Genomic DNA, 24,828 nt, shown 5'->3' with positions numbered 1-24,828 from the left:
GCTGTAGTTTTAAACCGTTGCACTTGAATTATAAACACAATAACTGGTTGCAAGAATATCCGTTGGTTGCGGATAGAACAGTTGCGCGCTTGGTAAGTTTTTTAAATGAGATAGAAAAAAAGTATAATCATATGATGATCTCAAGTATTAGATAAGTCGCCACTTGATTAAACAAGTTACAATATACTCCTTAAAGATGTACTATGCTCATCCTCGAGTTAAATGTTTTAATCACAAACAATATTGAAATTTATGAAATTCTTTCTAAATATGTCTAATTTGAGAAACAGAATGAATAAACTGTGGTTAAGAAGCTGCGTTCCCTATTACAGGTCAAGTAAGTTAGTCCTTTCTTAAAAACTGCCAGTTGTTGTTTTTTTTTAATGACACTATAAATTCATGTTGTGAATAACTATTAGTGTGTAGAATTTTAAACATAACATATCTACTTTGTGTGAAGTCAAAACTATTTATTTTATATTTACTAAGAGACTGTGTAGCAATTATCAATATTTCTTAATATCAAATTTAAGCATACTTGTATATCTTTAAGTTTTACAATAAATTAAAGGACCGGTCAAACGTCCCAGCAACCATCATTTATAAGTCCTTCTAGTTAATAACGTTTTTTAAACGCATGCTTACCATTACTGTTTATATTTCCTAAAACTATTTACTTTACAAGATAACAAATGTACCGATCTGATGGTTTTAATGTTTAATATGACATTTCAAAAGAAATGGAAAAAGATATATAACGTATGTATCCTGATTTTTATATGATTTTATTTCCTTATTTATTCTATTTTGCTTATTATATTTTAAACCAAGCGATTATCATTTGTTGTTTCAATGAACAGGATATGTATTTTTACTACGTTAAAACACGTCATAGTACGTTAACGTTACGTGCGTTAGATAAATTGAGGTGAGCAAAATATGTAATTTGATGGATCTGATAAGAAAAAAAAAGTCAGTTTGAAACACAAAATGTTGCTATGATTCAACTCGATTGATAACTTAGTTGACAGGAATGCTTAATTAAAATACTTATAGCTTAATTGGCTGGAAAATACACAAACGTACCTACATAACATATGTAAGGCACGAACGTACGTACATGCGTGCAATTTCATTGACCAACAAACAAAGTATTGAAAACGGGACTAGGGATGAGGTCGTCAATATAAAATTCAGACGTCAGAGACTTCAACCGCTGTTCGGTTTCTTTTGTTGTTGTTGTTGTTTATTTTTGGTGTTTTGTTGTTGTTCGTTTTTGTTTTTTTCTTTTATTTGGGGGGGGGGGGGTTATTTATTTTGCTTTGTTGGTTGGTTGTTTTTTTGTATCTTTTTTTGCTTTGTTTTTTATTTCTTTGTGGAGGGGTGTTGGGGTGGGTTGGAGTCGAGTACGACATGAGTACTCTTGTTACAAGTCGATGTTCGTTATCAGTAAAATGCGCTAGAACCAATAAACGCATTAAAAATAAAGCCAAATAATGCTGTAGATTCCCCGATTATATATGTTAACAGTGGTAAATACCATCAAAGTTTCCTTACGTCTATGACCAGACATCAACGGTTTTTAACGCAATCAATGTTCATATCTGCATAGGATAAATCAAGGGCCATAACTATTGAGTACCAGAGTTTCTGTTTTATTAGACAATGTAGTCATAATAAACATTTAGACAGTATCGCCAATCTCGTCAGAAATAACTGAATTTAACACCCGCCTGCTGCTAAAACTTTAAAACGTTGAGAACGTTTGCGAGTTTTCTTCTACATGTTTGTTTGGTTTTACGGTGCACCAAAACAGCACATGTCATATGGCGCCTAAATTTGGCAGACCTCAAATTAACAAATTTCAAAGCAACACCAAAACCATCTCAGGAGCTTAAAGGCGCATATATTCCAGTAATTCGAACGCATTTACTAGTAGTCGCCTTTTTACGATCACGCAGGGATAAACGGTGGCTGCAATGTTTATGCATCAACTATTAAAGGCAACCCCTCAACCACTAGGGGCTCTTCTTCACCTTAACTACAACTAATGTATATTATATCAGTTTCGAAATGAGTGGAAATCCCGGATTCCCCCGGGTGAGTTCTAGATAATCTTGACTCTCATACTAGCAGAGATGATGAGAAAGATGCACAATATCAAACTGGAGGTGAATTTTTACCTAAATTTAAACAGCTTATAAACTTTAAGGTAATCCTAGAATTTTAACTTAGGACCAGTGTTTTCCATGTAATAAAACCATTATCTATGGTGGTAAACTCATTTAGCCTTTGAACTGTGTGAACCGGAAGTGATTTGTCAGCATGTAGAGCCAGGAAAGCATTTGTGTAGTCTGACTAGGCAGTAGGAACTTAGTTCTAATATTTTGATACTGAAATCCTTTAAACAAGTAAGATTGGGGTCAATTGGCAAGTTTTTCTTAAGTTTTTCAACGATTGATGAAACAATAATATACCACTTGGATATGATTATAAAATATTTCTGTATCTCACACTTATCAACATCCATATACAAGTCTTTTAGTGTTTTCTTTTTTTTTGTCAGGTATACTACATTATATATGTAACTGTCAACATAATTATTAATGGTGTTACAAAGTTTTCCACTTTATATGAACAGATCCAATTTCAAAGGCCCACAAATGTATTGTTAAAACTCTGCAGGTCAAAGGTGAATACACTAAATGACCTGTCAATCTATATAAAACAACCCATGAATGCTCCTATATGTGTCCAATGGTTAGTTAAAAGTCAGGAACAAGAAAATGAGGACATCCAAAAAACTATAAGTCTAAAATAGATTAAAATATTCTTTATTACCACCTTAAAATATATGTCTTATAAAGTAAAAAAGAGCATAAGGACATTATTTTTTCAATTATTTTTCTGACAAAAGGTATACAAACATGTTCTCTCCTTTCAAACTAACAATTCCATATTTAAAGAAAATGTGCATGACTCTATATTTGGTAACATAAGTTTATAAACTTGACTAAAGACACCAATAAATTGTTGACCTTTAAGATTGTACAGCTCAATAGTAATGAAATATCTCAGAAATAAAAAAAAATGTAGACTTTGGTTACCGTTAAAATATTGTTTAAAAGATTTTTTTCACTGCAGTGTCTAAGCAAAGCCAACACTTCCCAATTGACTTATACTATATACCTTAACTACACATATATTACATCAAATCTTAAGAGAATAACTTGCTAGCACACATCAATTATGACAAGACAAGCATTCCTCAATTGTAATAGCAGGTTAATAAAAATGCTTTAAACCTATGATATGAGTAAATTCTATTACAGTAATCTATTTTTACTGGCGAGTATATGGCTATTTTTCAGCTTTTATGTGGAAAAACAAATATAATCCCCCTTGCCCTTTTAAAAGGTATATAAGGACTTATTAGAAAAGATTTTTGAGCTGAAGAGATAGACTGGCTTTAATCTAAATTCGGGGAAAAAATCAATCCCTTTAAAAAAACAAATCTAATTTTGAAAATTAAAAACCTATTTTTTATCAAAAATTTTTAGTACTTTTGGGAAAAAAGTACGTTGTTTAAACATCAAACAAAAGGGCTGATCAGTTTACAAACAATAAGATCTAAAAAGGTTTTCGCCTTCCTGCCCTTTTTAATTTTTCTTTATTTTTTCCCTTTATTTTCAGCTTTAAAAAATTTTTAATCCCCCATTTTTATTATCATTTGAAAAAATAATATCACCCTGTTTGAAACTAAGTGAAATATAAGATTTTAATTCCAATTTTATACATTCAAATGTCCATGTATAGCAAAGAAAAATGGATACATATAAAAAATATAACAATGTAATTGTTAACATATAAATTAGCACCTAGCAGTAATCGAAGTATGACAGTAATTTAGTGTAAAGTCACCTCAGTAATGCATTAATTGATGTCAAACAAGTATATTTACAGTAATCACTCCAACACCATCTTTTAATATACACAAAACAAGAACTGTCGGAGGACAGTAACGCTCGACTATTCAAAAATTTGTCACAAGGGTGTTTCATTGAGTATAATAATGCTTACCTATATGAATACATAAAATTGTACAAAAAGGTATAAACCCCTCAAGTTTCAATACAATCACAGAGAACAAGTGTGTGAAGTTTCAATCCATTCCCTTCAGTAGTTATGGAGATACCAGCTTACACACAAAAACTTAACCATGAATTTATGAATCCAAAAAGGGGAATAATTATGCAAAAAAGTAAATCAGAGTTATGGGACTTGTGCCAATCATCTTAAATAATCACAGGACCAAGTGTGTGAAGTTTCAATCCATTCCCTTCAGTAGTTATGGAGATACCAGCTTACACGCAAAAACTTAACCAAGAATTTCTAAGATAAAAAGGGGCATAATTATGCAAAAAAGCAAATCAGGGTTATGGGACTTGTGTCAATCATCTTAGATAATCACAGAGACCAAGTGTGTCAAGTTTCAATCCATTCCCTTCAGTTGTTATGGAGATACCAGCTTACAAGCAAAAACTTAACCAAAAATTTCTTAGTCGAACAAGGGGCATAATTATGTAAAAAAGCAAATAAGAGTAATGGGACTTGTGCCAATCATCTTAGATAATCACGGAGAACAAGTGTGTGAAGTTTCAATCCATTCCCTTCAGTAGTTATGGAGATACCAGCTTACATACAAAAACTTAACCAAGAATTTCTAAGTCGAAAAAGGGGCATTTTATGTAAAAAAAGCAAATCAGAGTTATGGGACTTGTGCCAATCATCTTAGATAATCACAGAGAACAAGTGTGTGAAGTTTCAATCCATTCCCTTTAGTAGTTATGGAGATACCAGCTTACACGCAAAAACTTAACCAAGAATTTCTAAGTCGAAAAAGGGGCATAATTATGTAAAAAAGGAAATCAGAGTTATGGGACTTGTGCCAATCATCTAAGATAATCACAGAGAACAAGTGTGTGAAGTTTCAATCCATTCCCTTCAGTAGTTATGGAGATACCAGCTTACATACAAAAACTTAACCACGAATTTCTAAGTCGAAAAAGGGGCATAATTATGTAAAAAAGCAAATCAGAGTTATGGGACTTGTGCCAATCATCTAAGATAATCACAGAGAACAAGTGTGTGAAGTTTCAATCCATTCCCTTCAGTAGTTATGGAGATACCAGCTTACACGCAAAAACTTAACCAAGAATTTCTAAGTCGAAAAAGGGGCATAATTATGTAAAAAAGCAAATCAGAGTTATGGGACTTGTGCCAATCATCTTAGATAATCACAGAGAACAAGTGTGTGAAGTTTCAATCCATTCCCTTAAGTAGTTATGGAGATACCAGCTTACATACAAAAACTTAACCACAGGGACGCCGACGCCGACGCCGACAAATGAGTGACTGCATTAGCTCGATTATTCTACGAATAGTCGAGCTAAAAACTGCTTAAAATTTCTTGTATTTTCAGATATAATTCCAAACAAGAGGGCCATGATGGCACTGAAGTCGCTCACCTGTATATAGGCCCCCGGAGCGGGGCCAGTTTAAACCCCAGGGCTTTTATTTGAACAAACTTGGTAGACACCCATTAGAAGATATTTCATGCTTAACATCTAAGGTCCAGCTGGTCAAGTTTTTTTCTTTACACATATAGTTAAAAACAATGACACACCTGGGGCAGGGCCAGTTTTGACCCAAGGGCTTTTATTTGAACAATCTTGGTAGACACTTACTAGAAAATGTTTCATGCTTAATATCTAAACTCTAGCTATTCGGGTTTTTTCAAAGAAGACTTTTAAGTTTTTGCTATACACATATAAGGAAAATCAATGTCAGCCCGGGCGGGGCCAATTTTGACCCCAGGGCTTTTATTTGAACAAACTTGGTAGACATTCATTAGAACATGTTTCATGCCAAATATCTAAGCTCTAGCTCTTTGGGTTTTTTAGTAGAAGATTTTTTAAGTTTTTACTAATATGCATATAGGGAAAATCAATGACCCCCTGGGGCGGGGCCAATTTTGACCCCAGGGCTTTTATTTGAACAAACTTGGTAGACATCCATTAGAACATGTTTCATGCCAAATATCTAAGCTCTAGCTCTTTGGGTTTTTTAGAAGAAGATTTTTTAAGTTTTTACTATATGCATATAGGGAAAATCAATGACCCCCTGGGGCGGGGCCAATTTTGACCCCAGGCCTTTTATTTGAACAATCTTGGTAGACACTCATTAGAATATGTTCTATGCTTAATATCTAAGCTCTAGCTCTTTGGGTTCTTTAAAAGAAGATTTTTTAAAGTTTTTACTATATGCATATAGGGAAAATCAATGACCCCTTGGGGCGGGGCCAATTTTGACCCCAGGGCTTTTATTTGAACAAACTTGGTAGACATAGATTAGAAGATGTTTCATGCTAAATATCTTAGCTCTAGCTTTTTGGGTTCTTTAAAAGAAATTTTTTTAAGTTTTTACTATATGCATATAGGGAAAATCAATGACCCCCAGGGGCGGGGCCAATTTTGACCCCAGGGCTTTTATTTGAACAAACTTGGTAGACATCCATTAGAACATGTTTCATGCCAATTATCTAAGCTCTAGCTCTTTGGGTTTTTTAGAAGAAGATTTTTTAAGTTTTTACTAATATGCATATAGGGAAAATCAAAGACCCCCTGGGGCGGGGCCAATTTTACCCCAGGGCTTTTATTTGAACAATCTTGGTAGACACTCATTAGAAGATGTTTCATGCTTAATATCTTAGCTCTAGCTCTTTGGGTTCTTTAAAAGAAGATTTTTTTAAGTTTTTACTATATGCATATAGGGAAAATCAATGACCCCCTGAGGCGGGGCCAATTTTGACCCCAGGGATTTTATTTGAACAATCTTGGTAGACACTCACTAGAAGATGTTTCATGCCAAATATCTAAGCTCTAGCTCTTTGGGTTTTTTAGAAGAAGATGTTTAAAGTTTTTTCTTTTGGTTGCCATGGCAACCAGAGTTCTGCATGGAATGGAATTCTTTGAACAACTTTGTTAAGGCTTCACACAAGGAACATCCCTGTGAAGTTTCATTATGATCTGCCTTATGGTTTCAGAGGAGATGTTGTTTGAAAAGTGTGAACGGACAACGTACGACGGACGACGTAAGACAGACTCACCCTGAGCATATGTTCAGGTGAGCTAAAAACAATAACATTTCACTGCCCATTCTAAACCAAGGTGCAATCATTTACATAAAAATGAACCCTAAAAATCAGCATCCAATTGTTTTTAACTTGTCGGAACACATTATAACTTATTGACAAAATTAAAATCACAAACTGTCAAAGACCACCTGCCATAAACCTTTAAAGACCATCAAATGTCCTTTTATTTATCATGCATTGACAACAAAAATCTCAATTTTATATGAGCCGTGCCAAGACAAAACCAACGTAATGCGTTTGCGACCAGCATGGATCCAGACCAGCCTGCGCATTCGCTGTTTGCTATCAGTTTCTCTACTTGTAATAGTGTTTATTAGCGAACAGCATAGATCTTGATCAGACTGCCCGGATGCGCAGGCTGGTCTGGATCCATGCTGGTCGCAAAGGCACTATGTTGGTTTTGTCATGACGCGGATTAATTTTTACTACACTGTTCATTGTTGTCATGATTGTTGTTGTTTTCTTATTTTCACAAGTTCTGCCAGATACTTGAATCTACTGATACAATTATCCTGAAAATAAAAATAAATATAATAATTGACACAACATACAAACTGGCCTTCATCTATAGGGGTGTCACATTTATCTGTTTAAACGAGTTCGGTCAGTTTTTAGCTAAAAACCAGTTAGAAAATTTAATAACTGTTAACCGAGGTTAGTATTAGACAAAGAACCAGGAAAGTTTTTAATTGATTCTAAACATTACTTTCATATTTATAACAGGATATGACTTTTTGTTTGTATTTTAATTGTACTCAACTATGTATTTTTTCAATTACATACTGATTTCGAACGGTATGGCCCTAACGAAAAAAATTAACCCATAATCAGATATGTATTGAAATGAATTTGAGTACTATAAAATACGAACAAAATGCCTTATCTTGTCTCAATTAAAGTTAATGTTGTAAATCTAAGAATTTTATTCGAACGCAAACGTTAACAAAGTTATGAGGTCTCAGATGCAACGGTTATACTTTCTGCTGACTATGACACCCCTATTTATCTAAATTATTATTCATAATGCAGGGAAATCTTAAGCTGATATTTTTTAGGAAGTCAGAAACTTTAAGCCACTAAATAAACATTTCCTGCTTTTAAAGGCCAATTTCATTATTTCTCAAAAGCAAATTATTTTTGGTATTCTGATAAAGTTTCTAAAATAGAACTGACTAGCCATATTTTTTTTTGCTTTTGGCCTTAAGTAATGTTACAATAATATTCACAACACCACTGTATTTTTTTCTTTATATTTTACTTCTTTTATGGTTACACATTTCACATTTAACAAAATAAGCATCTAACATGCTAGCAAGATGAGTATACCCATCTTGTTTGAAATGAAAGGGTTAACAAACATTTACATTTTTTTTTAAACTAGCAATTACTTCTCTATTTACAAAACATGTTTTGTTTTAAAATTTGCAAAATACATGTTGTTAAAAAGCTTTATTGCTATAATTACTGTGTATTTGGAACATGAATTTTTTTGTTTAAGAAATATGATAAGTAACTGTAGGAAAAGTTAATATGCTTATTTTCTTTTTTTTTATTTCATGTACAGAAAACCTATGAAAGACAATTTTACAGTTTCTAATTTGCTACACTAAGCAAAAATGTGAAAAAATACATCAGACATATCTATTATATATTATTCATTTCAAATCCCAAAGACATATAAACCCTTCTTACATAACTGATTGGTTGAGTTTAAGGTCACATTGATACTGTAAATGTCATGTTGGGTAAAAAGTCACAAATGTCATATGTCCGCTTTCCTGCCTTAGTGGCGACAGACAAGTAGTTACCCATCTAGTAAGCAGATATACCATAATGTATTTGGAACAGGTATACAAATCTTGTGGTAAAGGAAGTTAGTTATTGCCATGAACTTTAAAATAGAGAATCTATCAGTAAAGTGCCTGGCCTGGGTTAAATTTTTACCTTATTTTTCCCAGGTATATGCTCAGCAATCTTCTCCCATCGCTGCTCAGTAGTTTTGGGGTACTGTTTTAAAGCCCATTCTAGAATCACTTGCTGGTTCTGAGACCAGGCCTCTGCATCGGATCCTTTTTCATCTGGAGTTTCCTCAGATTTCTTATTGTTTTTACTCTTCTCCTCTTTAACAGTTTTATCGTTAGCAGCAGCAGCACCATTTGTCATTTTAGACTTGTTTTCAGATGCTTTAATTTGTATAACTAATTTCTGACTAGAAACTTTGGAACCAGTCTCTACACTGGTACTATTTATAGAAACAGTATTGCCTACAGAATCACTTTGAGGTTTATTTTTATTTCTTTTCCTCACAGTGACATCATTATCACCCTTTGGAGGTCCAGTTTTCTCAGTACCTAGAGTAGAGATGATTTCATCACTAATTTCTATTTGCTTCTTTGAGTTTTTGGTTCCAGCTGTAAAAACAAATTGTAACAAATATTTACTTCAGTACATGTCATCAAAATTCCTCTAACAGATAATTGTATGCTTTTCTCAAATGACATTTTATCATTCTCTAAAAATTGTGATAACATCATTATAATTACTATTTTTTTTATTAATGACTTTTGTTTTAAAACAATAAAACATTATAAAAATACACTAAAAAGGAGAATTTTGTCAGACTTAGTCTTACGTTCTTATCCTTTTCTTGAATATAAAAATTGTAAATGTATATATTTATAAGTACATGTAGATATTCAGGAAATAAATAAATTTAAACTAACAATGAACTAAAGATGTTCTGTTTTTATTTACATCACAAATTTTACAAAAATATCATGACATTATCAACCTTATGTAAAGTCATTATAAAGTGACTTCATTTTAACAAGAACTGTCCCCCAGATAAAATGCTCCACATATCTCTTTATAAAATTATATAATAAAGTAAGAAAGGGGGGAATACTTCTGCAAAAGTATTTGTTAAGACTTATAAAATGTACCTGCCCTTGATATAAGTTTAATATAAATATCTTAAACAACTGTTAGACTATATTGAAGCTCCTTACCTTGAACAGAAGAGCTGAGATTCATCTGAAAATTTCCCTTCATCTGTTTACACTTGTTTGTAACCTTGAAAAAGAAAACAAAAATTATGTCAAAAAGGTTGTCTCCACCATTTAAACAAGTGACTTAAATAAATCAAATGTAACTAGAATTTGGTATCAACTAGGAGTGAAACAATTCTCTGTTTATCATGACTTGTGTATCAATTTGATCTGTTGCCTTTCCTGATATTAAACAAACATATTCTCAGCAAGCATTTCTTTTAAAGGTTTTAATATCCAATCAACTTGCCAGTAATGTAAACAGTAAAAAGTGTTGTTTAAATATGGAAGACAAACCACAATTGTTAACACTCTTGGGTCATTAAAGTTGGGTGTCTCTCAGTGTAGATAAATATTATTTTTTAAGTATAACCTACAAAACAAGAGCGATCAGTAATCACATGTGTCGCCTCATGATGGCCAATTTCATGTTGGGACAAATTTTGTGACAGACGGACAGACAGACGGACAGTGCACAACTAGACTAACCACTTTGTACTGATCATTCCTGTAAAGTTTGGATAAAATTGCACCAGTAGTTTATGAGGAGTAGTCCGGACAAGCTTTTGCGTATCTGGCAACACACAGAAAAAAAACACCTTTTTATCAAAGGGCCATAACTCGGCCAAAAATCATTCAACCGGAAAACCCGTGCAATATGCGCAAGGACTTGAGCTACAGATCAATCCTGTAAAGTTTCATTGAAATTGCATAAGTGGTATAAGAGAAGTAGTCTGGACAAACTTTAAAAATAAAAATTTTTAAAGGGCCATAACTCAAACAAAAATCATTGAACCGGAAAATGCTGACAATATGCACAACTAGACTTGGTACTGATCATTCCTGTAAAGTTTGGATGAAATTGCACCAGTAGTTTATGAGGAGTAGTCCGGACAAGCTTTTGTGTATCTGGCAACACACAGAAAAAGAAACCTTTTTATCAAAGGGCCATAACTCGGCCAAAAATCATTCAAACGGAAAACCCGTGCAATATGCGCAAGGACTTGAGCTACAGATCAATCCTGTAAAGTTTCATTGAAATTGCATTAGTGGTATAAGAGAAGTAGTCCGGACAAACTTTAAAATTAAAAATTATTAAAGGGCCATAACTCTGACAAAAATCATTGAACCGGAAAATCCTGACAATATGCACAACTAGACTTGGTACTGATCATTCCTGTAAAGTTTGGATGAAATTGCACCAGTAGTTTATGAGGAGTAGTCCGGACAAGTTTTGTGACGGACGGACGGACAGACGGACAGACAGACAGACAGACGGACGGACAGACAGACGACGGAGAAGTGATCCCTATATGTCGCCACTACTCCGTAGAGGCGACACAAATAATGTTAGCATAGCCTAAGTAATAGAACAAAATTAATTGAATCAAAAACCATAATCTGGAATTGAATCGAAGGAATGTTGAATCTTTGCACCCCAAACAACTAATAACCCATGTCATAACTATATGGTAGACTGTCAAAATGTAGATAGATACAATACACTATTAAATATTCCATAAAAACAATTATACCAAGTCTTCATCAAACACAAATGTACCTGTCCTAAATATTCTAATACATGTACATGCATTACATAAAAACATTAGAGTGAAATTTCCCAAACTTAGAGATTTCACTGTAATTCCATGACATTTGGGAGTCAAGGTCATATTTGAATAGATCAAAACAAAACTCTTGCTTGGAGTAATGTTGGTTTTATGCTGTTTTTAGACATGAAGGCTTTAAGCTAATAAATAATAAATTTTAAATGTTCTGTCTAATGATAAAGTTACTACATGTTTAAACTTGCAGCAAAACAGATAGACCATGCATGTTATGCTCCTGATCTATCATTTGATAGGGGCTGGGGAAACTGACAAGAATCCATGTAAAGGTAAAGAAGGAAAGAGTCTCAAGACTTAGTAAATCATCTGTTTTTGAGGGTAATTCTGGAATATGGCCTGTTTGAATTACAGAGTATTCACTATATAAGTATCATTAATCTTACCTCCCCAACTGGTCTACCGACCATCTCAGCAATTTTCTCCCATCGTTTGGCAGTTCCCCCAGGGAATTTGATATAAGCTTTAGATAACATAACATAATCCTCATCTGTCCATGCTCCATCCTAAAACATTCATGTTCAAATTATTGTTATTTTATATCTAAAATTATAGCAATTCCAAAATGAAATTTAAAAAAAATTAAGTTTCTTTGTTTGATTGTAAAAACTCATTTTTGTGTTCAGAATAGCTACCAGTACATGCCATGATCAGACAGTAAGAATATGTTGGCTTATTTTGGTTGCTTTGGTTGCATGGGGTAGAAAATGCTGCTGTAAGAGTTAATATTGTCTATTTAGTCAGACACAGAAAAAATATATTTATTTACGTTACGTTAAGGTTATTTTTAATGATTTAACATATCAAACTTATGTTTAAGATAATACAGGATGTAAAAATATCAATAAGCCAGTTTTAACAGCAATATTTTACATACTGGTAGATTAGGAACTACATAGTATAAATAATGAGTAACGGCGTGTTATCACTATCGAAGCTTTTAACACACTGATAGAACAACACATTGTATCGTATGTAAATTTGAATTTATCTCCCACCCACACACCCATTATTACAGCTTTGTTTGCTTAAACAAAAATATTTTAGCATGTCAACTTTAAAATAATATAGTGTAATACATTTTGTTGCTAAAGATTTCCACAGAATTTTGCTGTGTCACATATTTTGGGAAACATTTTTACAGTGTTTGTTTGCTTGTTTGTTTGTTTCATTTTACGCCTTTTTCCAACAGTATTTCAGTCATATAGGCGGGTAGTTTCCTACCCATCGTTCCTGGAGAGTTACACTTGTACAAGACTACCTTCCTCCGCGCTAAACTACCAAAGTACAGTGTTTGAATGATGTAAAAACACAACTCACTTTGACAGTTTGTTTGTAAGTATCCCCAGTGTCTTGTTCTTGTATAGTCAGATCACCATAAACAACAGGAGCAGGGACAGCTTCGACAGCTTCCGCAATACGTGGTTCAGGTTTATTCTTACGTTTCTGTTTCCTCAATTCTAAAAATAGATTTATTTTTATTATATAAATAGACTTATAAATCAAATAGTATTTCAAGTGTATTCCAGTGGTTTGTATGGAGTTATTGCTGCCATAGAATTTTGTAAACATTGAAAGAAATGAAAATTACAAGACAAATTGCATTCATGTAAATATGGATTTTGAATATGCAGTTAAAACAAAACATGCTTTTAATTGTCAGACAAGTGATAACCTAATGAAAAGAATCAAAAATGTAAATTGAAAGGTACATCTTACAGGAAACCATATATAACTTTTTTACAATAGGGGGGAGGGGGGCTGGAAATATCTGTTTATAATTTGTGTACCATATGATTTACCGTATAAGTGGTTTTTTCTGCGGTGACTTTATTTCTGCATTTTCTGCGGTCAGTTTCAGCAAACAATATAATTGTTTGTAATAATTATATAGTTTTGCAGTGACGACGATAAACAAAATTTTAATGCGAATGTGTACATGCAAATAAAATAGGTAGAGTAATGTGATTAAGACTTTGATAAGATGAGCCACAGAATTTAAATCATGTTTTGTCAAAGAATGTGCCGCAGAAATAAAGTCCGCAGAAATAAAAACATGCCAGAATTTGGAAAAACTGCAGAATTTGGAGCCCACAGAAAAAACACTTATACAGTAGGTCTAAACCAATCATGTGCATGCAAATTTTCAAAATATGTTTTGAGAACAATCTTTTCATGATTTTAACTCAATCAGATTAAGAATCACATTAAAAACCAAGTTTCAATTTAATTTTGAGTATGAATCTTCATTGTCTTTTGCATGTTTTTCAGTTTTAACCCATTACTTAATAAGCATTTTGTGAAAAATGGCTGTTTTCATTGAATGTCTCCCGTTACAAGTTCAAATTGCTATAAAACTATAAAAACTGCTTCAATACTAATCAACCTTGGCACAAATGTTGACTGGACCATTGCCTTTGTAACAACATGATCAAGCTTAAATTCCTGTTAACATGACAAGGGGACATCTCAAATTTGCCAAAAATCACTATTTTGTGTAGATTTTTTCCATCAAAATTGATTTCAAAGTGCTGCCACTTCTCAATGGATTGGGATAGAGTCAAATGCTTTATGATCAATCTGGGGTCAATTTTAGCCTCTCACAAGTCCAAAATTTTCCTGGCAATAAGGGGGACTGCCACCCCCCTTCAAACCCCCCAAACAGAAGGGGGCACATCCCTCTTCTGGCAACCCCCTGATATATCTTTTGATAGGGACTGCGCCAAAAAAGTGGTCACTTTTTTTAACAACATTTCTCAAACGAAACATGTGTTTGGGGCCCAAAAAGGACATTTTTTCACTATTTGAGGCCTTAATTTCAAATTTTATGATTTTAGGTTTTATACCTTATTGGAGCTTGTTTATTTAAAATAAAGCTGTGAAAGTTCACTTGATATCCCTTACAAAAATATAGAAGACATTGCACCCAGCCAATAGCTGACTAAACAATACAGACCACTTACTAACATTCATGTATACCAATCTAATGACCAGTTTTTTTTCCTACAGAAAACCTGGTTAATAAATTAATATCATTCCAATATTTTTACCCAATTCCTCTTTATATTCTGCTTCCTGTCTCTCCCTCTCTTCTTTCTTGAGTTTCTCCCATTCTTTCATCAGTCTTTTCTTCTCTTGCCATTCCTTCACCATCGTTGGTAGAGCAACCAACGTTTTAAAGGTCCATATAGTTACTGTAATAGGCCACAGGTTACGGAGATTAGGTTTGGGGATAGATCGTAGAGTTTCCATCATATCCTCTTCTAATTGCTCATTCAGTACAACTGCTTTACATTTCTTTTTCTTTGTCTCTTTTTTCTTCTTTGATTCGAAAAAATCTTCCTAAAATTCCAAAATAAAATTTAAAAAAAGAGATGTCTTAATATGCATTTTAAACAGTATTCTTAATGAAATTGTTAAAGAAAATGTTTGATAAAAACAAATGCCCCCAGCCAAGATTGTCATCACTAGCAAATTTTCAAAAAAAGATTTACCCATTCACTTAGTTATGGAAAGACAAATTTGCCAAAAAAATTGTAGACACAGTTATATAACAATCCAAAGGAAGAAGATCCATTTAAGGTTTCCACCTACCAAATATGGAACATATCATTTAAATAAATAGATATATCACACTTGCCGGTTTAAGTTCACCATATTCATTTTTAAAGTGCTGAAAAGGGCAATAACTTGGAAAAATGGAAGCCATAGTTATGTAACTTGCAAAGATCATGTACTTTGTTTTTATAATTATGTGTGTAAATTATGAAGCAGGTACATGTACATTTAGAACGTAAGATAAATCCAACTTGCCGATAAGGACAGACAGACGGTTTACTAACTATATGCCCAGGAGCATAATAAAAAATCAAAGCACTGAATGTGCTCAATTTGTTTGGGAATTTTTTTGTAATCTTTTAAAAAAAAAGTTCTTTTATCTGAACCATTAATCCTGTTTATTTATTATCAACCATTTTTCTTTTTGGCAAAAAGCATCATAACAAAGTCTCTGAGCAAGTTACATCTTAACCTGAATAAAAATATTTTGCTGAATTTATTTCTAACTGTGTACAGTATGTACATAATATTAGAAAGAACTAAACCTTACACATTTATTCTAAAATTATGTGTATAACAAGCAAATGTTGAACATAAAGAAATGATGACCTTACCAAGGCTAATCTTCTCTCCAGGTAGACTGCCCACATAACAAAGTATTGACCTATAGTTACAATGAGACATAGTACCAAGGCCAACTCAAGGAGTCCAAGTTTACGAGCTTTTCTATAGTAATACACAGGCTGTCTCCAGTCAGGCAAACCAAAGTCAAGTACATGATTATACCTAAATGTAGAAAATATAATCTTATTATTCATTTTGTAAAACAAAGGCTATAGAAGAACATGTAAAAAAACCTGTAAGAAGCGTACTTCTATACCATTAAAAACGATTCTTGATTTTCAAGAGTGTATGTAATGTGTTTTATCTAAAATCATTGAAATGTACATAACATACAATAAACTTTTATTTGTAAATGCATGAAGCTTTGAGATGCTTTCAATCTATGGTACTTTTTTATTTATGTGATAAACACTTTTATAATCTTAAATACTAACTCATTAGCATCTTATTACTGAATCTGTGTATTGGACTTGTACAAGTTTGAATCTGGAATGACCTAGATATTAACATGGTGAAATTGAGCATTCAACCTGTCTAGAAACTGGTCAGATTTCAGAGCTTTTTGTATGTAACCCTGTGTTCTGATCTAAGTACAGCTCTATGTACAGATTTACATGTATATAAAGTGCTATATACTGGTAGCAAAGGCTTATCACTACTGACATAGTACACATATGATCCCTGCTACCTTTCTTAGACTTTACATACACAGAAACTATATACTTTTCCTAGTTTAGTATCAAAAATACAAAAATCAAACCAGTTGCGAAGGTATATCATTTTATGTTCCAACTTCCAATATCATAAGGGTTTATAATATATAAATAATGATAATATAGAAAAATGACTTCATACTTTTCTCTCTTTTTCTTCATCTTTCAATGTTTCATACACAGCCACAAGCTGAAATGAACAATTCATAAACCAGGTATAGAAAGCTATTTTTACCTACAAAAAATAAATATATTTCTAAAGTTGTCTTGATATTATAAGACTTAACTCAAACAAAAATTCTGATAAAAATAGCAAAACAAAATCAATAAATAACTCATTTGTATTCCTCGAAAGGATTATACTATTATATAAAAAAAAAATCAAACTTTATGTTCATTCATTTATTTTTCTTTTTAAAGAAATTTAAAGATCTTTATGTCTATTTTTACAGTGAGTCCCAATTTTTTTTCATTTCAAAAATAGTCATTAATTGTGGAAAAAGAATGTATTTTGACCTTATAAATGGCACTAAATTCTGCCTTGAAAAAAATAATATGACTCACTGTATTTTCTATTGCATAAACAATGTATATAAAAAATCTCAAATAATTTTCAGACGTTCCTGTCGAATGTAACCTTAAATCAATTAAAACTTAGAGGCCCATTCCAGCAAGAAATTCATTTTTGATATTTACAGTTTCCAAAAAGTTACTCATTAACTTTATATATTTACTTATTTTAAATTTAATGTAACTATTTTGTACACACTGAATGTTTTTGTATTGTACATTTATGTGTCAAGGACCAGTGGCTTATATCACCAATAAATGAGTTGAGTTGAGTTAACTATATAGATGAACTATCTTATCTTTCTTTTGCACTTTGGCAATAATTATAATTATAGGGATTAAGTATTTTGTCTGGAAGTAAAAATACTACCAGTACTTTGTATACATTTTGCTACCTATATGGTAACAGGTATACATGTATTAACGAATGTTCAGCGCTACTTTATCGAATATGTTTGCAACACTATTAAACATGTGTTTGACCTACATGATAAAACATTACTTCTGAGACATAGTGTGCCCTTAAAACAATTGCATGTTATTGACACAATGTACCTTTCTAAACTGTTCTTCTGCATCTACAGCTTCATTCTTGTCAGGATGTAAAATCAATGTCTTCTTTCTGTAAGCCTTCTTGATTTCACTGTTTGATGCACTCTGTAACGATTATAGAAACTAGAAACATGTCTGAAGGACACAAATGCAACAACACACAAAAGTCCACTGCTATGTCAGCGGGACAGCAGGCATAATAAAAATGATTTTGTTTGTTTGTTATACAAATCAGCACTCAATTTCTGTTGTTATACTTTTCTGTACCTTGTCAACATAAGAAACAATTTGATTTTGGCCTATTTTTTCCTTTATCTTTATCCTTAATTACCAGCATGAATGATGACTATATGATTAACTCCTTTGAATAGCAATTCACAAATTTGATTGACTTTTTAAAAATGATATTTGAATATAACAGGCAGAAAACTTATTTTAAATGAATTAAATGGGCTGTCCAACAGCATAATAAAACAAGAGTGCTATGATGGCCCTGAAATCGCTTCTGAATATAAATACAAATGTAACTCTCCATGACAAGGAACAAGTAATATTGCTAACTATAAACAAAAGGCTTTTAAAGCAGAAATAAAATCTAAATCTTAAACTGATATCATAAAGTTCATATTTGTACCTGAAATAGTGCATGTATGAAAACATTAGTGGTTGCTAACAACATTTCCAAAAGATGCATACATTTAAGGAAAATTAATGACCCCCTGGGGGCCAACTTTGATCCCAGGGCTTAACTTTGAACAAAACTTGGTAGACACTCACTAGAAGATGTTTCAGATAGTTTCATGCTAAATATCTAAGCCCTAGCTCTAAGAAGATTTTTTAAGTTTTTACGATATACATTTAATGAAAATCAATGATCCCCCAGGGCGGGCCAATTTTGACCCCTGGGCTTTTATTTGAACAAACTGGGTAGACACCTGCTAGAAGATGTTTCATGCTATTTGAATTTTGTATATCGGCTATTTAACACCGGTTTGGAGTTTTGATGCATAGAAATTGACCACGAAGGCCGTAGGCCAGAGTGATTAATTTTTTCGCATCAAAACCGGTGTTAAATAGCCGATATACACCTCTCAGGCCAATGTTATTTCGATTCTATCCCGATAAAATAAGGAAGATCACTAATGTTATTTTTTCAAGCGGAAATAACTTCCGTTGACGATTTTTGTATAATGCTGTTCGATTTTTGCACCCTACTGTTGCAAACATATAGAAATTATGAAACAAAATAAATAATAAAAAAAAAACGTTATTCTATCACGTTTTCAACAATAAAAACTTACGTCGTATTGTGTTTACATCAGGGCCCCTTTTATCATTCTTGTATGCATGTATGAAATAACGTCAGCTTGTTTATGAATGATTTGTTTACTTAGGATGACATCATTACGCTGCTTGCTTAAGGATTGGCGCCGTTTTGTCAAAATATTTTTTAACTGATATGAGATATTATTTCAGTATATATGAAAAGAAAATATTATAAGAACTGAAAATATAAATAAAAATGCTTTTTATTGTTGCCTTAAAAGGCTTTGTAAACTATATAATCGTGGGTGAAAACATAAAAGCAGCATATACAAGTAGTCCCTAACCAGTGTTTATTGGCAGTTTAACACCGTTTTTTTTTCCTTCTTTGTCTATAGTGACAAATCATGCGGAGTGATAGAATAAAATATAAATACACTGTTTCATACATAAATGAGATTTTTCTTCTATTTAACAAGTGAACTTTTTCAAAAACAGTGTGTCAAATTCTTTTTTTTCTCAAAAGATCCAATTAAAATGTCACTTTTTAAACAATTTCCAATGTCTGCCATTTTGGGTAATTTCAGAGGTTACTATGATATCATGGTAATCCCTAAAATGCAAGTATGGCAGGATAGATGGGTCAAAATCTTCAAATAAAGTTGTGAAAACTTCCAACAGTTAACCTTTTTACTTTGGAAGTGGCTAGCTGTACAGGCCCGTACGGCTAGTCAAAAGTTCTAGCCGTATGTGAGTCACGTACGACTAGCCAGGACACACTGTATTGGCTAGCCGTACGGCACTTTTCAATATTATATGGAAGTCGGAAATGCATATGTTATTTTGTGTCTTTAAACAAGGATTTTAATCATGTTTCTGCATTTGTCCTAGTGTGTTCACTTTAATAAAGATGATCCGCCATTTTGTAAAAAAATGAATACGAACAAGCGTTGTATAATCTATCTTGATAAAAGTGTCAAAGTTGCATGTTATAAGTTATAACGTCCTTGATTTTCATGCTTATGATTTGTTGTTTTATTTGTATGAAAGATGTATTGTTAAATCATTATTATTAATTAAGCACATAGATCAAATAAATAATGATCAGAGCGGAATAAATAAATAGATTAAAAGAATATTGAAAAAAAATGGTAAAAGAAAAATGGTGAAAAGCAAAAATAATTTTATAAATTTCAAATACAGTAGATAAATATCGAACAAAAAGCACAATCAATAAATTAGCCTTTATTAAAGCCTACCCAGGGACTGACAATAGAATTTTAGAATGCGTTTCATGGAAGGAAGTGGCTAGCCGTACGGGCCCGTACGGCTAGACAAAAGTTCTAGCCGTACGTGAGTCACGTACGACTAGCCAGGACTCACTGTATTGTCTAGCCGTACGGCACTTTTCAAAATTATATGGAAGTCGAACATGCATATGTTATTTTATGCCTCATGATTATGGTTTGTTGAACTTTTGTTAATTAAGCACAATCATGGATCGAATAAATAATGATCGGAGTGGCTAAAAAGAACATTGAAAAAAAAAAACGAAAAAAAAACAAAAAACGGTGAAATGCAAAATAAATTCTAATTGTATAATTTTCAAATACAGTAGATAACTATCGAACATAACAGCACAATCAATTAATTAGCCTGAATTAAAGCTTACCCAGGGACTGACAATAGAATTTTAAAATGCGTTTGACGAAACATGCAAACTTTCCTTATGTTAACAAACTTCTATACCGTCGGTAATTGACGCAATTTCAGAGCCCAGCAACAATAATTTTCTTTTTTTGTTTGTTTCATTTTAAAGGTGTCGAAAATTAAAATCAAGATGAAACAAAAAAGGATTATCAAAATTTGTAAACTATTTCAATTGATGTTATTTAACTGCGACCAAATGCGTATTTTTTCTCAACGTCTTGAGATGACAAAGATCGATATTCATCCTTTTTTACTGTAGCCAACAAGTTGATTAATCTCTACAAAGTAAACCACGGATTTACATGTAATATAAATCCGTGAGTAAACATACGAAGACAATTTTGCTGTTTCTTGGTTCATAAAATAACATATGCATTTTCGACTTCCATATAATTTTGAAAATGCCGTACGGCTAGCCAATACAGTGTGTCCTGGCTAGTCGTACGTGACTCACGTACGGCTAGAACTTTTGGCTAGCCGTACAGGCCCGTACGGCTAGCCACTTCCTTCATAGAACATGCAAATTTTCCTTAATGATGGACAAACTTCTACAACGTCGGTAATTACGGCTAGCTTTATATTGAGACTTGATGGTAAAAGGTATTTTATTTAGATATGTAAAAATTGTTTGAAAACCAGTTTTATCGTTGTAGCAGTTATCCCATTCGTGATTAAATATTAAAATATTTCTAATACAGTGTTTACAGGGGCGTATCACTTTGGGGGAGGGGAGGGGGTGCAGGACCCAACATGTTCCAAACAGCACAATGAATTGTACACTTTTATGAAAAGATGCAGCAGTAAATACCAGTAAAATAAACCTTAAACTAAGTATTTTAAGTCTTATAAATACATTGAAAGACTGAGTACCCTACTAAAATTAGTAGTTAAAAATTTATATCCGATTTCTATAACACTACCTAACAAACTCGGACGCTTACCCTTGTTACACCTAAGACATCATAAAAGTTTTCGTTCACTTCTTCGACTAAATCATAAAGTTCTAGGTTGTCTGTATCCCAACAGAAAACTAAATTCAATAATGAAACAGCCAAAAATAAAATAAAAAGTAAATTTCGGTGGCAACCGGAAGTTGACATTTTTTGTAGATCAGACTCTCGTATTGATTTTCCCTTCTAAGACTTGAATTCAAAAGGCAGTACAGTACCCATATTACCCTTTTCCCTCATATAGACGTGTTTGACAGCTTTTTGTCCCTCCCCGCCCCTCCCACCCTATTTTGTTGCATCAAGCAGAAAAACAAAAAAGTGAAATCCCCCTTTTTATTTATTTTTATTAAAGTTAAAGTCTATTTTAGTTCAATTCAATTCAATATTTTAGGGCTATTTTAGTATAATTATGACAAGTATCAAAATAATTTTGGTATAAAAAGGTAGTGAAACGTCTTCAAGACGTTTCACTCCCATTTGGGAGTGAAACGTCTTGGTGTGAACCGTCTTGGTGTGAACCGTCTCAATAGTGAAATGTCCGTCTAGCCTTTTTCGGCGCCGCCCCCATCAAAATGTTACATCAGGGGGTTGCCAGAAGGGGGATGTACCCCGTTCTGTTTGGGGGGTTTGAAGGGGAGTGGTAGTCCCCCTCATCGCCAAATGGCCTAAGGTCGATCATATGGGAACTAGTAACCGAAGCTGAAAAGCCTTTTACTCTATCTCAATTCATTGAGGAGTTGCAGCACTTTGAAATCAGTTTTGATGGAAAAAAAAACAATGCAAAATAAATTTTTGGCAATTTTTAGACGTCCCCCCGTTGCCATAGTAACAGGAAAGTTACAAAGTTACAAATGAGCATGCTGTTACAGAGGCTGTGGTCTAGTCAAAAAATATATAAATACAGAATCCCTAATTAAGAAAGCCCAACACGACAAAATTGAAACATTTGTGCCAAGTTTCATCAGTATTAAAGCATTTTTCATAGTTTCATAGCAGTTTGAACTTGTTACAGGAGGCTTTTCAATGAAAACGGCCATTTTTCGCAATATGCTCATGGGGTAAAAGGTTAATAAACAAGGTACTATAGTGACTTAATTAGATCTATTGTATCTTTCGCCGGTCTCCTCTCAATATGTCCTGTTTATACTCTCTAGGTATATTTTACCGGCAAATACTTGACACCGGCAAAGCGTATCACACGCTAACTTACCCGTCTGTTCTTGTGTTGAAGTAGATATCTTTATTGATTTCGTTACAAATAAATAAGGTTATTTTACCAAATACATGTATGTTGATCACTTTGTTTAAATTTGTTTGAAATAATAAGCCAAAACAGATCGTCTTCAAATATAATTTATAATAAAAATGCACACTCAACATTTTTTTTCAAAATAACAATGGAAAATGTTTCGTTTTCTATAAAGGACGGATAAAATATTATACAAACGTTGATTAAAAGATATGGTCTTAATATTACATAACATCTTTGACGCATTTTATTTTCTTTATTTCTTTTGCTGCTACACTATGTAAAGAGATACTGAACATTAGAATATGTTACAAATTAAAATTTCTGTTTTATTATTACAATATAATATGCCAAGTGAGATAATCACTGTGAGGAGTTTGATTTAAATTATGAGAATTGGTCCCTAATATTACATTTAAGCCAAATGAGTCGATTTTTATACCAGAATGAAAGGCTTAATATATGGGGGTGGCCAACCAATTTGTTTGCAAAATAACTTCTAATCGTTACCCACCCCCTTTCCTTAAAAACATTCTGATCATACACTTTTAAATGCAAATACCGAAGTCACAAATTATGCTAGAGACTCATAAAATATTTCATTTTCTTAAGAAAACAATATGGTCAATCCTGTTTTCATCCAACCACTTCATCTCCCGTTGAATCTTACGGTTTTCCCTGCTTTTTTCAGCCAATCGCTGATCATGTTACAATACAAAATTCTGGAAACAAAGTGATCCCTCGGAAGCATTAATCACAACAAAATAACATAAGAATTGCAGACTCGGTTTGATTGAGTCTGTACATGGGGGATAATGGACAAGTGCAACATCCCTCACGCCCCCTAGCACCGGCTAAAGTCAGACCTAACCTTTGCGCACTTGTTCACCATCATGTTCTCAACCTTTAAAGAGGAGAAGGCAATTGTCCCAAGCATTTTGATTTCTTTTTGCAAAATAATGCACTTTTTCGACATAGAATTTACTTAAATTGTGCATGTTACCACAAATTTTTTCCAATTCCAGTAAAATTTGGCTTAGAGGATTTGCACACTTGTTTACCATCATGCACCAATCGGCACACATGAGGAGGTGACTGTATCAAGTGATTTAAATAATTATGCCCATTTGTTTACTTAGAATTTAACTGTAGACTGTAAATACAACTTCAAATATCTTTAAATTCCATTGACATTAAGGTTTGAGATTTTGCACACTTGTTCGCTGTCACACCCCCAACTTTGCTGGCTGCTGATGTTTTTGACCTTGGTATGCTTTGACCTTGCATCTAGGTATTTTGGTCTTGTGCATATTTCACTGTCTCATCGTGCTACACATTTGTGACAAGTTATTTCATAAGCCATTAATGCAGGACTAAGTAATTGACCTGACATGATTTTCTAATACTTCAACTTCTTAGTGTAACCTTGGCCTTTTAACTAGGGTCTTGTTCAAGAGCATGGCACACAATCTCATCATGCTTCCAATTTGTGCCAAGTTTTCTCAAAATCCTTTGATGCATGACAAAGTAATGGGCTGGACAAGATTTTCTTACTGCTGACCTTTGACCTCTATGTGTGACCTTGACCTTGGAACTTGTTGATTTGGTCTTGAGCATGACACACTGTCTGATCATACTGTACATTTTTCCAAGTTATTCTAAAATCTCTTGATGCATGACACAGTTATTGGCCAGACAAGGTTTTCGTACTAATGAACACAATCATGCATGGACAGACAGAAAGGGACAAT

At 33.0% G+C, this 24,828-nt stretch overlaps 1 protein-coding gene across 1 annotated transcript; it reads right to left on the bottom strand.

The window, feature by feature from the left end:
* Positions 1-7,665: 7,665 nt before the first annotated feature.
* Positions 7,666-21,977, bottom strand: LOC132741074 (dnaJ homolog subfamily C member 1-like; the record flags this gene model as incomplete). The annotated part of the gene is given in 10 exon segments (XM_060729158.1): positions 7,666-7,728; positions 9,161-9,627; positions 10,225-10,288; positions 12,275-12,394; positions 13,209-13,348; positions 14,939-15,230; positions 16,061-16,232; positions 16,926-16,973; positions 17,909-18,010; positions 21,820-21,977. Coding segments are annotated over 8 exon segments (1,338 nt in total), but the record flags the coding sequence as incomplete, so codon positions are not given.
* Positions 21,978-24,828: the final 2,851 nt, after the last annotated feature.

This window comes from Ruditapes philippinarum, unplaced genomic scaffold (assembly GCF_026571515.1).
Source record: "Ruditapes philippinarum isolate M1 unplaced genomic scaffold, ASM2657151v2 ctg2788_1_1_1_1, whole genome shotgun sequence".
Classification (NCBI taxonomy): Eukaryota; Metazoa; Mollusca; class Bivalvia; order Venerida; family Veneridae; genus Ruditapes; species Ruditapes philippinarum.
The sequence above is the reverse complement of the archived record's forward strand: the minus strand, read 5'-3'. Positions and strand labels throughout refer to the sequence as shown.